At 49.2% G+C, this 14,775-nt stretch overlaps 1 protein-coding gene across 1 annotated transcript; it reads right to left on the bottom strand.

Moving 5' to 3' along the window:
- Positions 1-12,493: 12,493 nt before the first annotated feature.
- LOC149360760 (endothelin-converting enzyme 2-like) lies at positions 12,494-14,275 on the bottom strand. The gene has a single exon (XM_089567914.1). The coding sequence runs from the start codon at positions 14,273-14,275 to the stop codon at positions 12,494-12,496; it is 1,782 nt and encodes a 593-aa protein (XP_089424040.1).
- Between the last annotated feature and the right edge of the window lie 500 nt (positions 14,276-14,775).

Below are 14,775 nucleotides of genomic sequence, written 5' to 3'. Positions count from 1 at the left end.
AATAACCGCATGAGTACATTACAAAAAGAGTTTCGCGAGAAGCATCGCAGTTGCCGGGCCAACATAAGGACAGGTGCACACGTTGCGCAGCCATATCGGTTTCATTGCTAAAGCGGAAATAAATGCAGAATTTTTAGGTCAGTTCTCATAGTGCTTTCTGAAAAATTTTCTCCGTCGCGACACCATACCCAAGCGCAAAGCTGTCGTAAAACATGTGCAAGCACCAATGAGTCTTAAAGCACCCACATTGTACCAGAGAACCCGGAAAGAAAAAAGGGTAGAAAGAAGCCATGCCTTCCATATTTCTCACCGCTTCTTATTGGACTACAGAAGAGGTCATGCGCTGGAATAAATTTACCGCGTGATTAGAACCCTTCGATGGTAATTTCTATGCATAGAAGCTCATAGTGACGTCTTCATATTTCAAATGTCCTCACGTGAAAAAAATACTGGCATCAGTCGAACAACGAGAACTTATTTTCTAGGTTATTCCTCAATTCTTCTCGGCAGCGGAAGGCCTTTCCAAAAGCCAAAAAATGGCACATAGTTTTGATGCAGTGAGCCGCGAGAGGGTTTTCGGAGTCTTTTATGGTGCACGTCATGCAGCAGATTGTCATAAAAAAAAAAAATTCCGAAGACACTTTGGAAATTCTAAAGTGTGCTTGGCGAATGCTTGTTGTCAACCCACTACCGCTTCCCCGAACCGCTTGGCGCGGAATCACTGGGCCGCTTCGGAGCCGTGCGTCTCCCTCACTACAGTGCAACGAGACGTCTGGCGAAGGAGAGGTGGTGGTGCAGCTGCCACCGCCGACACGCGCGGGCGCTCGTTCTACCGCTACTGTGTGACGTCAAGGTTGCTATGCACGGGTACGCTCCCGACCGGTGCTCCAGTTGTTAAAGAGGGGAGGAAGTTTGCGGAGCTGCGCGGGGAAGAGGCCACAGTTGGCCCGATTCCAGCGCACGGATGGACACCTCGAGCTTGAGCCATTAAAGGCTTTCTCCTTTATATCTTCTCTTCAGTGAGCTCAGTTATTATCAGCGTTGGAACCCCAACATTGACTGACTGCGTCAAGGAAAGTGGAGTAGGCTGCGTGCACCGTTGGTATTTCCAGAATAAAAAGTGGAGATGTGTTGTTGTATAAGTCACTCGCCGCCGCCTTAAATGGCTTTAAATCACCTGTTATTGCTTTGAAGACAGCACGAGAGCGCGCGCAGAGTAGCGAATTCACCAGTCGCCCGCCAGTGTGCCATTGGGAACCTTTTGGGTCGAACGCGTTTACCAATAAAAGGCGACGGAGAAGACAATCCCGCCTTAGCAAATGGCCGGATTGCCTGTGCTGTAGAGTAGTGGGCAGGCTACCACACCGATGGCTACACCTGCGGCTTTGCCTGTGTAGCTGTCCTCGAAATAAGGCAACGCACAGTTTTGAGGCAAACTGTCGGCGCGAATGTTATTAGTGGCCAAGGTTCTGCTTCCTGCATTAAAACAGGTCGAATCTTGGACCAAACGAACAATCGTCGACTCGACCACTTCCTTGTCGGCCTGAATGAGCCATGACGCAAAGGGCAGGGATAGGAGAAGCGCCCTAGCGCTCAAGCCCTCATTCACGAAAAAAGCCGTTCGTTGCCCTGCTCCTGATGTGTGCCACTGACACGATAACGGCTCAAGGCTACGTGACTGAGATAGCAGGAGTGCAACCTCATTTTGAGGTCCCAATGCCGACGAAGAGGGAGTTTCTGGAGGACGGAAACCTTATGTGCATGTGTCAGAACATTGGCGTGTATACATGTCATGCAAACACTCACAGCACCAAGAATGCACTTGATATAGTCACGTAGAGGTTACAAAGGCGTAAACAGACGAAGAGACTGACGTAGCACTGGAAAGAGGTCTGTACTTGCCTTACCTGCGCCCGCGAAGAATTGAACTCAGCGGTGGCGTCGGCAATAGCAGCAACCATGCTCTGTAATATTCGAAGAACACAATGGCCGCCACTCTTGGCAGTGCTCGATTAGTTTAGCAGAAAGTTCCAATTCTATAGTCGTATTGAAGTCATTAGAAAGGCTTGTCACTTTGGCAAAAAAGGCGATTCAAGCATCTGTTTTCTGTAAGACTACATCAGGACATAGGAGCTAAATTTTCGACTGATGCGTGCTGGTTAGACCGAAATACGCGCTGCTGGAAAAAAATTTGCTGCCGCGTGCGCGCCGAAAAATGTATTTTGGGCCTTGGTTTCCCAGCCTTAAGTGCCTTCCCCGGTGATCGTTTTCTATGCCGGCTGCGGTCTCGTGGCGCCAAAAATGTGAAGGAAGTGTCATCAGTGTGCTCACACGTGCTCATAAGCAGGCAATCGAAAGAAAAAAGGCCGTTTCCTTTAGGCGTCAGTCCTGCAGCCAAAAGCAGGTCCTTCGAGCGCTCTAGACAGATGTGCTTACTACTTTACTACAGTAATTTCGCATTTCCACAGAAGACGTTTATAACTCAGTTTTAGGTTTTCAGTTCAGTGTAATCAGTGTTAACATTCGTTACATTGTTCCCGGCTATGTTATTAAGCTTTACTGCTGATATGTAAACATGTATAGCAGCTTCGAGTACAACTTTTTAATATGATGCCTACGTCTGCGCCATGAATTTGGTTTAATACGGAACATCAGTGACGCACTTTTGAAATGAAAGAATGAAAATTTAGAAATGAAGATAATTATTGCGGACGTAGTTGTGGTAAACTTGTTGCAAACTTTATGATCATGTTATACCGGATGACACAAAAACAACCATTCCGTTGTATTTTCGAAAGAAGATGAAAATTTGCAGATGTTGAAAACAGACAAAATATTCGTCGTGCAATGTATGAGCTTCTGTGAATTGACGGCACAGCTGTGTGGCGTTTATATAAGACCGGCGAACGCCTTCTCGGCCCGTCCGCCAGAATCGCGTGGACGTGGAGAAATGTTCGCTCGCCGTGAAATAGATGTGCGCCTCATGTATGGCGCCGGTGACCGTAACCTTCTTCCGCGGAGGCAAGAGCACCCGGGGTAACAGTTGCCAGAGGTAGTGCGCTCTCAAAACATTCCATTGCATTTCAGTCATTATCTTTATAATAAGTACTAAGTGTAAGAAATAATAGCAACAACCTACGTAGACAGGCAGCAATAATATCAGTCCTTTAAGGGGTGTGAGTCTGATAATCTTACATTAGATAAGCGTCAACTGCTGCTAGTGATGACTATAATTTCGGCTGCGTTGGGTGCATTGGGATGTCTGCCGTATTGCTTGTTGTAAGGCGACGCTAAAAACAACTCTGTCTTTTCGTTCCTTGAAAACTTTCAAGGGTATCAATTTCATGCATTAATGAGTCTTCTCAGATAAGATGCTTTCATATCTGTGAAGTTTCTGTTTCGTGCAGGCATGCTTTTTGTAGCACCGCAAATTAAACATACACCCAGGACAACATCATAAATGTTTAGTTTTACTTCAAATGCACAACTTCACTTGCAATAATGCAAAAAAAACGATGGGTCTCTATAGCTTCGAGCTGTGAGCTTTGACCTTTGAGATGAAATCAGATGAATACGGTGTGGCTAGGAGAAGGTGACCTGGTGCAAAACTTTAGAAGCAATTGTCCTGGAGGACAATGTAAGGCAACATCTAGATAAGAGTCAAGATAATTTGAAGGATAAGTTAAGGCAATGTTTACGCAATAGTCACGCTAATTCGAAACAAAGTGCTTTCGTTTGTCATATTCGTTATAACGGCGTTGAAAATCTGTCAGTTCCTTACTAAAGGCCGAGTGTTTGAATCTCTGATACTTTGTTGATATTTGCTCGGGAGGAATGTATACATTCGTTTGTGGGAGAATCTGATTTTAAAATATCGTTTGTTCTGCCAAAGTTCAAACTCGTAGTATGAGTGCGACCAGCGACCGGGAGTGCGAGAATATTGTGGCCTAAACTCAAAGATGTGACGTAAAACTAAAAAAAGAAAAGGATTTACTTCTTCAGAAGTCTAGGTGAGCCCCGGTGTTAGCTACACTGCCCTTTCTCACCTGACAAGTAGGGGGAAGTTTCAGTTGCTCGCAGTTTTTTAAAACCTGGAAGTCCGGCTGCCTTCAAACGTGCCGGAAGCGTTCGCGTGTCATGCCTATCCTCAAGCCGTGAAAATCATCAACTGACTTAAACGCCTACCGTCCCAGTGCGCTCTTCAGTTGCGTCGGAAAAGTGATGAAGAAAATGGTTCCCCCCCCCCACCCCCTAACCTGGGACCTGACGAACAGGGGAATTTATCCTCCGATCATCTCTCGTTTCCGAAAAGGACGCAGCAGAATTGACAACGTTATTGCCCTTGCTAATTGTGTCAAACGAGGCAAAGCAGAGCGGCCTGTTACGCCTCGCCTTCGTCGTGGGGAAGACAACGGCATGGCTGCAGCAGAACGCCGACTTACCCCGAGACGCGCGTTGGGTGAGCGCCTGGATTGCCACGGAAGCCGCGTCCGTCTGCCCGGTGGAGCGAGCGTTTCCCCTACACCAAGTGTGAACGCGCGTTCGAAATGCGCGGGAACGCCGCTCGAGGACATTCCAGCGTCTGTGCGATGGCATCGTTCTCCCTCTCCCAGCGCGTGACGGCGGTGTGATCCCTCGGGCGTGAGTGAGTGCGTGTGTGTTTGTGATTGGTGCCAGTGAGAACTTCCTTCCCCTGCAGGCCCGGCACCTATCTAGGGACCCTAGGGAAAGGGAACTCTTTAAAACCTCGGCAGCGGCACGGCCGGGGGGCTCTTTGTCATCGAATGGTCTCCTCATGAGCTGTCGTCATGCAGCGTTCCTGCAGTGAGCGTCTCATTACAGAGCTCACTTGTAAAACGTGTAAATTTTGAATAAAGTCCTCTCTCATTGTCTTTTCCGTTAGTCTCGTCTCCGATGTCCCTCATTCCCTCTCCGGCACACGACCATGCTACCTCGTATTTAACAAACTGGTGGCAGCGGTGGGATGCGAAACATCGGACGCCAGCGGAGAGTTGAGGACAACGGGACGCTGAGCAGCAGAACGGCGAGTCGGGGGCAGTGCAACGAGCCCTTTGTGTTGACTGGTTGCCTGCAGCGGAACGACTGCGCTGGATTCTTGGCTGCGAGGTTTGGTGAGTGCGGGACTTTCTACTGCTGAGTTTTGCCAGGCTTTTATTGTGTCAGAAACAGACCTGGTAAATGGGTTGTCGTTGCTGCTGGGTTAGTTGGAGCAAGACAATAGTGGGCAGTAGAGAAGGCAGCACTCGGAGCAGCCATGGATTTGAAGACGCTGCGCAAACCAGAGTTACTGGAGCTTGCGAAAGAGTTGGGTCTGGATGTATCAAACTCAGAAAACCAGAACTGCTGAAGGCTATTCTTGCGTTGGAGGCTGAGGATGACGAGCTTTTGGAATGCCTCGAGACCATTGAGGAGAGAGAGATGGCAAGTAGAGAGCTGCGGGAACAGGAACGCGAAATAGAGCTGCGGGAACAGGAACGCGAGAGATGCGGGAACTCACGCGTGAACTTAACGCGATCAGAGGAATGAGAGCGCGATCTCGCTTAAGTTTTTTCAAAAAAGACGAAAATTTCAGAAATTTTCTAGAAAATTTTGAGAGAATTTGCATAGAGGAGCAGCTAGACCAGGGTGATTGGGCAATTGTGTTGATGGGAACTTTACCGTGTGAAGCCGCCAATGTATTAGCGCGGTTGTCTGACGAGGATGCCCACAACTATTCGATGGCTAAAAGTGCGCTTTTCCGATATTTTCGTATTCCCGCGGAGGCAGATTTGGAAGGCCAAATTGACGATGGCAAGCTACACCGCGAGAGTGTCAGGGACCGAGTTAGGAGCTCCGCTCAGTCGCCGGATGACACGAGTGCTGTTCAGAAGTGGCGGCAAAGGACAGGTTTGGTCCAAGAAAGAAAGGCCACTTCGGCAGCGAGGGCCGATGAGTTCGGTCGAAAAGCTAGCGAAGAGTGCAGATCCACAAGCCGTGAGGGCTCGGGGGATAATGTAGGCACTAAGGCTAGCAATGAGGAAGAGTGCCGATCCGCAAGCCGTGAGGGTTCGGAGGATAATGTAGGCACTGCTAGCAATAAGGAAAGGGGCAATGCGTTGGTTTTGAGCCCAGAGAAACTTCCGGGAAACTTCCACTTTCCGGGAAAGAGGCTGATTGCTGCGATCGAGAAGGTAGTACCCAGGACAATAACGCTACGTTAGCCGAACAGCGTCTCATAGTTCAAGTTCCGGGCAAAAGCGTTAGGGTAGTAGGATCGATTAGCAAGCCTCAGGAGAGCAAGTTATGCTCAGCAGAGGTAAAGTTCTGTCGGGACAGCTGGCTACTGCGACCTGCGGTGACTCACCGAAAGCACGAGCCGATAATTCGAACTTAAGGGTGAAATACGGCTCGGTGCTGCGTCAGAGAGAAGATGCGGAGGGTGAGGACACCGCGAGAAAGGGAGGCGCGCAGGGTCGTTCTGCGAAGGCAGTTTTAGGAAAGTGGCCGCGCTCAGAGAGAGCCATGCCAAGGGGTAGACCACAGAAAAAGGACGAAGGACGGGCCCAAAACATTGCAGGGGTTAAGGCCGGTCAACAACGTAATCGTCGGATACTGCCACCGCGGCACTCCAGATGCGACAGGCACCGCACTAGGGCCAGACTGGCTAGGCGTATACAGACAGCGCAAAAGCCACCTGACCCATTGTGGCGACGCTGCGGTAGGAGGACGCGTAAAACTCAGAGCGGGCCACAGAGAAGCCCGCACTGCTACCGTACGAAAGAACGCCGCAGAACGCGCTCCAGAGGAAGGAAATTGCCGAATCAAGAAAGGAGTTCTCGTAGGCGTTTCCTTCATGCGCGACCGTCAACCCCTCTCTTTCAACTGTTCAGACGCTGCTCAGGTGTTGATGACGCGCGGCCGGGGTGCGGAACAAATCGTAGTTGCGTGGCGTCTGGGGCTCGCAGGTGTGAAAGCGGAGTTAAGCCCTTCGATTTTTGTGAATTGTCGGCTGCTAAAGCCACTGTTGGTGTGCGACCGCGCAGGGCTCGGTTGAAGAATAGCCGACCCCTTTGAGCCGCGGCGCGGCTCGTTAGCAGTGGATTCCGAGGATGTCTCTGCTGTTTTAAGCCATTCCTGCAGGGAAAACGTTTTGCAGAAAAAAAGTGCAGAGAAAAGGTTTTGCAGAAAAAAGTGCAGAAAAGAAGTTTTGAGCAGGAATAGGTTTCGAACGTTTTGTTTACATTGGAAGCGTTTCTTTTGAAATTGTTTTGAAACATGCAGTAGTGGTGCCCATGTGTAGCAGCGTCCGCTAAAATGCGAAGTGCTAGCCAGACGGGCCATTATAGGCCACTAGCAAAAGCGGCTAGAGTCGCTTGATTTTGTGGTATTACGGAAATTTATGGCTTTGTCTCTCATGTTGAGTGAAGCTTATGCATGGTTATGCAAGGTGACGGCAGTATTCTCCCATGTAGAATGAAGGGGAAACAAGTGCGTTCGTAATTGTCCTGGTCATTACGAATCAAAATCATCACAAAAAGGGGAGTCTCAAAGGTAATGTCGATAGCTTAAATTGAGGTCCCTAACGCAAGAGTCAGCATCATAGTTGCTGTTTGCTGGTGGTTTTCTTCCTGGTGTAGGAATTTGAACATATTGGTTTTGTTTATTGTTTTAAATTGAGATGCGCTTTGTGGTGTAATGTGCCGATCTGTGGGAGTTTTCTGAGTACTGCTGGACCACTCCCAGGGATTAATTGGCTTTGTAAGAGGGAAAGAGCCTGGCATTACTTAGTGGGGATTGTGTCGTGCTTGCTGACTGAGCGGTTGGGTTTTCGGCGAGGTTCTAACGCTAGCGGAGCACGAGACACCTTGCAGTGCCCTTGGTGAACCTGCACGTGCAAAAGGAAGCCTTCGGGGTGCGCTGAGCTCCAGAACCGCCGAGAGACAACCGACTCCGGTTGAGACCAGCCTCAAGCGACATCCCTCCGGACAGCGGACGCTGTCCCCTGTCCATTGGGATCTCCTTCCCCCCGCGGGGCAGTCTGTTACGTCTCGCCTTCGTCGTGGGGAAGACAACGGCATGGCTGCAGCAGAACGCCGACTAACCCCGAGACGCGCGTTGGGTGAGCGCCTGGATTGCCACGGAAGCCGCGTCCGTCTGCCCGGTGGAGCGAGCGTTTCCCCTACACCAAGTGTGAACGCGCGTTCGAAATGCGCGGGAACGCCGCTCGAGGACATTCCGGCGTCTGTGCGATGGCATCGTTCTCCCTCTCCCAGCGCGTGACGGCGGTGTGATCCCTCGGGCGTGAGTGAGTGCGTGTGTGTTCGTGATTGGTGCCAGTGAGAACTTCCTTCCCCTGCAGGCCCGGCCCCCATCTAGGGACCCTAGGGAAAGGGAACTATTTAAAACCTCGGCAGCGGCACGGCCGGGGGGCTCTTTGTCATCGAATGGTCTCCTCATGAGCTGTCGTCATGCAGCGTTCCTGCAGTGAGCGTCTCATTACAGAGCTCACTTGTAAATAGTGTAAATTTTGTATAAAGTCCTCTCTCATTGTCTTTTCCGTTAGCCTCGTCTCCGACGCCCCTCATTCCCTCTCCGGCACACGACCATGCTACCTCGTATTTAACAGGCCTCTGAACATTGGTGTGTTTCTCGACGTGAAGGGAGCTTTTGATAATATCACACATGAGTCAATTCACTGGGCCTTACAATCAGTTGGCATTAGTGAACGAATGTATGGCTGGCTGCGTGACTATCTTCACGAAAGGGAAGGGGAATGAGGGGCTCGTTGGCTTCTTTTATATCTTCACGAAAGATCGATTTTTATGTCAACAAGTGAAGGTTACACAGCTTTACATCAAATATCTCGCGGAGTACCTCAGGGGGCAATATTAAGACCCACCCTTTTCAATATCTCACTTGTTGGCTTGGGAAAATGCTTCCCATCGACAGTTGAAATCTTCCTTTATACAGATGACATCTGTGTATGGTGTACCGGATGAAATAGGTGTAATGTGCTTGTCCGACTACAGAGGGCGATAAGCTGCACTGAATCATTATTATGCAAGCATGGTCTTGCCATGTCGCCAGAAAAAAGCTGAGCAATTGTACTCTCGAGGCGCCATCTTTTGGGCTACGTGCTGAAAGTTGCTGGCACCCCAATACCGTACGTCATACGCCATAAATTCCTGGGGGTGACGTTTGACATGTCACTGTAATGGTCCTAACATGTGCAACAGCTGCAAATCAAGCTCTCCTCTTACGCCTCTATCTTTTCTATGCTCTCCACCATCAGAAAAGGCTAATCTACAACTTCATTACCACGACAGCATGGCGCGCTCTGTGAATGTCTTTTGCGCTGCAGTCTCCCAGCTCTTCAGAGTATTTCGCAAACCAATATTAAAATCCTTGAAGCTATGCTAGTGTTGAAAATCTGCCTCGGCCTTCCTAAAAACCCCTCCAAAGTGGGTACTCGAGCAGAGAGCAGACATCTGCATCAGTAGTGTTAACGCAGTAGCTCCTTCGTGCCCAGGTGCGGTTTGTGGCTCGTGTACCTAACCATCCTCTGGCAGAGTACGGTATAGAGGACGTTTCTGACATTCTTTCATTACAGTACCAGCGCCCTGTGACAACCTCTTCTGCACCTTGGAGGTACGCGGCATGACAAATCAAGACAATAGTCCCTGGCATTAGACGAAAAACAAACACCCCCGATCCTGCTCTTAAATACTTCGCTCTTGAGCACATTTATGGTTGCTACAGTGCGTACCGCCGCATCTACACTGATGGCTCTCTCACATCAGTCTCATCAACGATTGGCGTCTGGATTCCAGCAAAGCGCACCACAATTTCGGCGCCACTCAGTCACCGCACCTCGTCTACTGCTACCGAGCTGGCTGCTTAGCGAGCAGCATTTAATTACATTCTACAACAACCGCGAACAGCGTGGGTTATCTTCAGCGACTTTCGCTCTGCACTACAATCGATAAACTCATCAGGAAGCCTTCAGGAGCAGATCGTCGATGATTTGAACACAGTACACACCGAGGCCTGTGAGCTACGTCACCGTGCTGTGCTTCAGTGGTTATCCACTCACTGCGGCCTCGCAGGCAACGATCATGCTGACAGTGCAGGGAGGTCGGCGCGTGGCGACACCTCCTTGCTCCTACCCACACCCTTTTTGTCGTAGTGATGGCGCGAGACTTCTCGCTACTAATTCCTTGCTGATGCAAACCTCTTTGTGGTGTGATCCACAGCGTCAATACAGAGCCCTTCTTTGCATCGACCTCTGTTGTGAATTTCGCATGCTATGCAATATAGATAGACGTGATCGTAATTGCCTGCACCGAATTCGTCTGGTAGTTGCCTACACTAAATTCTATCTTTATAAAATTGGTGCCTCAAGTAGCCCTCTGTTCTCGACAAGTGTCTGCGCGAAGACCTTGAGCTCTTGATATGCCGCTGCTAAATCTTTAAACCCTATCGCAAAGCACTGTTATGTGCTTTAGGACTCAGTCAAGACGGCCCCGCACCTGGAGAATGTCCTTGGACCATGGAGAGATGCGACTTCTGCTGCGCAAGCAACAAAACATGGTTGGTGTTTCTTAGGGACATGGATTTAGTGGACATCCTTTGATAATCATGTGTGTTTGTGATTGCGTGAGTGTTCAATATGCTTCACGTCGCCTTTCACTTTTTACTTTTCTCTCTTTTTCATCCTCTTCTTTCACCCTCATCTGGAGTAGCATGCCAGGCCCCCAACTAGGCAGACCTTGCCTTTATTCATTAAAGTCTCTCTCTCACAGGTGGGCCAGTTGGTCACCGTGATGCACAGCGTGAAACGCGCAAGCACAAGAGACATAGACCGACAGGAAGTCGCCCGCCCCCGTCTCTGAATGCACCTCGTCCTTGAACACGAAATGATTCACTTAACTGCTCGGGAGGAAAACGACATCCCCTGCGACAACTTTAGCATTCCCAAGCTTATAAACGCTCACTTCTCATCGAAACTATACGTTTGGCCGACAGAACAAAAACAAATACAAACTGGAAAACTGCAATTTGCCCTAAATGTCTTCCTTAAAGGGGTTAGTAGACATAGCATTATTATGGATGAGCGCACGTAAGAGTCCCCCGTGCTACACTTCAGTAAGTTCGAAAACTCAAAATATTCCGCAAAAATAATACAGTGGAGCGCGGGGGTGAGGAGATGTGCCTCCAATACAGGAAAACGCCTCAAGGGGCACACAATTATAAACACTACCGCCTGCGAACTTATAAGCGTGATTTCCAAGCATGTAGGTGGCCCTCGAAAAAATTAGGGTCATGGCTGAGGCTTCGAAGATCAAAAACTAACTAACAAAAATTCACCTACTGTATGAACAGAGAGGTCGTACTCTGGAGCAGAAATAGTGGCTACAAAGAGGACCCCCAGGGCTTCAGCATTCAGGCGACAGTAGTTCCAAGAAGGAGTGAAAAACGTCAAGTTTATTATGCTGGATGCGTTTGATTTCTCAGTTTCCTCCTCTGCAGTAAGAAAAAACCGTTCGCGTCCACAAATTAAGAGCTCAGCGAAAATAAAACCATGCGTTAAAAGAGAAAGTTTTTATATTTGAACCAGAACGCTACCTGTTCTGACAAATATTTTTATGTTGTCCGAGACGAAAGAAAAATTTGGGGATCAAAATAACATGGCGTCGCGAACTAACTGACAGTGGCATCAATGAATCCAACACTTGGATACACCGCTAATGCAAATGGAGCACTGAACAGGGGCTAAGCAAAAAACGTAATTTAAAAAATATTCACCACATGTCCACTTCAATAGACAAGAAAACGCACAAAAGTCCCCAGGTTAAGCTAGCAGGTCTACCCTCAACGAAGTGTCATAGTGTGCAAACTGCGACTCGCAAATGAGATATCACTTGGAACATCTGCGTGCTGTTAACACTAGGAGCCACCATTTTGTAGCGACAGTGAAATCTCAGCGCAGGACCACGCTCTTTTGCAAACCGAAAGTAAAATTCTTAACAAGAGGACGTCACTTCTGGGCCTTGGCCACTATGACTGCAGTAGGAAAATACAAAAGAATTTCTCTAGAAGCTGCCACAGATCCATGACCAAGTATAGCTAGGTACAAAGTTGACACCCGCCACGGTTCCCTTGCTTAAGAAAACTATTTCAATAATATGAGCCCAGCTTTGATTAGAGAACTTCGAAAATTATCTCTGTCGCCACTTCATACACGAGAGCAAGGCAATCGTAAAAATGTGAAAACGCCTATGAGACAACATCACATGAGATTAATCAATATACAAAAAAAAGATGAAAATCACCGCAGTTTTCTAAAGTTTTCACCACTTCCATATAGATTGCGCAAGATATTGCTTATGGATTACAGAACATGACACATGGTAGTCAATGTTCGTTGGTATGCAGAGAAACTCACAGTACCGTCGTAAAGCTTAAAATATTCGAGCATCACCAAATTCTCGTGTCAGTCGAAAAAGCGACACTTATTTCGGGGGTTCATCCGAGATCCTTCCGGGCAGCGGAATGCCTTTGCGAAAGGCGCAGAGTGGCGCACAAGTTTGTTGCAGTCAACCGAGAAGGGGTTCTTGACGTCCTGTCGGGTGCACGTCATGTGGCAGATGGTCATAAAGAATACCTTCTCTTCGTTAAGCTCGGCGCTTATCTGCGTCGAGTTCCCGGCTTCGCTGGCTGCGTCGAGGAAGGTAGAGTAGGCTATCTGCAGCACCGGTATTTCTGGAAACACACTTCTGCTGCCGGCGAGCTCGCTGTTGTTAGAGCACCTATTTTTGGCTTCGAAAACAGCCTGCGAGCGTGCGCTGAGGAATGAGTCGACCAGGCGTCCGTCGGGGTGCCATTGGAGTCCCTCCTGGTCGAGCGCCTTGACCAATTCTAATGCGAGCGAAAAGCCAAATCCGCCATAGAACATGGCCAGAGTGTCTTTGCTGTAAAATAGGGGGCTAGCCACCGCACCGATCGCGACACCTACGGCGTTTTCCACGTAATCGTACTCGCAATACGGCAGGCCATAGTTCTCCGGCATCTCAAGCACTGTGTCAAACTCCGGCGTTCTCTTGATTGTTCGAAAGCTTCGGCGCGAGTTGATGAAATATTCGCCAAACGACTCTTGTTTTTCAGGAAACCCTCGAAATAGCTCCTCCAGCTTTGATTCGTTGAGAAATTTGGCGGGAGGCCACAGCCGCAAACTGGCAGCGCGAAGTTTGTCAGTGGCCAAGGATCTACTCTTTGTGTACAACCAATTCGAATCGTTGAGCAAGTGGACTGCCGTCGATACAAGGCGGTCGAAGCCGGCGTCGACTAGTTCCTTGTCGGTGTGCGTTAGCCGCGACGCAAAGCGCAGGGATAGGAGGAGCACCCTATAGGGCACCTCGATGTGGAATCCGCAGAAGGCGGGTCGCAAGCTTCTGGCTGTCCTGTGGTCGCCGTAACGCGCCACCACTAGGCCGCTGTCTGACACAGGGGCATAGTGCTGGGCAAATTGCCACCCTAGGAAATCTACGATCTCATCGTTGGTGTATCTCTTGAACAGGTTGCTCACGGTCTGCAGGAAAAGTACATTGGTCGTAACAACAATGTCCTGATAGGTCAGTTCAGGGTTCAAAGCGGTACCGGCCTGAATTTGTTGCAACCATCGGTGGCAACTTATGTGCTTTGTATACAGTTCGAGATCTTCTATTCGGAACACGGCCGAATGTTTTGGTGATGTTTGTAGCGCCTCATTGATAGCCTCAATAATGTCGCGCTCCATTTCGGCTGTCTGAAGCGCCCGTTTCTTGTTGGCTGATTTGGCGTCACCAAAGAGGGCCACGTAGAAGTCCATCCAGTACTTGACGTAGGCGTCCTTTCCGTCTCTTATGACAGCGCGGTGCTGCTGGCGGTAGAGGGTAATCAGGGGAGACGGCGTCAAAATAATGTTGCGCCTGCCTTTGTATACGCCTTTATACATCAAAGACACTCTCACCTTGAACCAGAACGGAGCTTGCCAATTGTAGGCCAGATTAACGAGCACGCCAAGAGCGTCGGTATCTTGTTTCGGTGGATTTGGCCAAGGAAGGCTGAGATCGTTCAAAAATTGCCGGAAATGCTTCAGGTTTGTTCCATACGTGGAGGAGTTGCTCATGCAAGACTGGAGCATAGCCAGTGACTTGTTGGCCGCGGGGAATGCCTTGGATCCTTTCTGCAGTGTCGTGCTCAGGTCCAGGAGCCATGAGTAGACCATGTCTACCATAGCGGACGTGTCAAAATCTCTAATTTCTTCTCGTAGACTGGGCGATGACCAGTTTGAGCAGACGTGGGCACTGAAGTCGTGGCAGGGGTCAAACTTCGTGCTTCAAGTCTCTTCGAGAAGGCTTGCGTGTGAAAGGCAGTCTGTCACGCAGAAGCCGTCTTTTACTCTCGGTGTCATCGTGGGGATTAGGAAGAAGAGGGCGCCTAAGAAAAACAGCATCGTCGCTATAGCAACGAGGCTGATGAGAATGTCTCTCTTCAGGAGCACTCCTGCGCTGCTGCCGAAGGTCTCACGAGGACTTCTCACCTGAAGACGAAGAGGAGCTTTGTATTACTCGACCAAGAATTGCAAGTTATGTCATATAAGTATGGGAGTCTGCTTATGTGCCCTTTCCTGCATTCCAGTGTCCTGATAGGGTAAAGAAAATCTTGTGCATGGTGAAACACGTGGACAAGACCGTGTTTGTGGAAGGCCAAACTTAGTATAGGTAGCTTCGGCCT

This window comes from Amblyomma mixtum, chromosome 2 (assembly GCF_055824585.1).
Source record: "Amblyomma mixtum isolate Tamu chromosome 2, ASM5582458v1, whole genome shotgun sequence".
Classification (NCBI taxonomy): domain Eukaryota; kingdom Metazoa; phylum Arthropoda; class Arachnida; order Ixodida; family Ixodidae; genus Amblyomma; species Amblyomma mixtum.
This window is presented reverse-complemented; position numbering and strand designations above follow the sequence as displayed.

Coding starts and splice junctions, on each gene's coding strand:
- LOC149360760 (XM_089567914.1), bottom strand. CDS start 14,275: ATGGTAGACATGGTCTACTCATGGCTCCTGGACCTGAGCACGACACTG.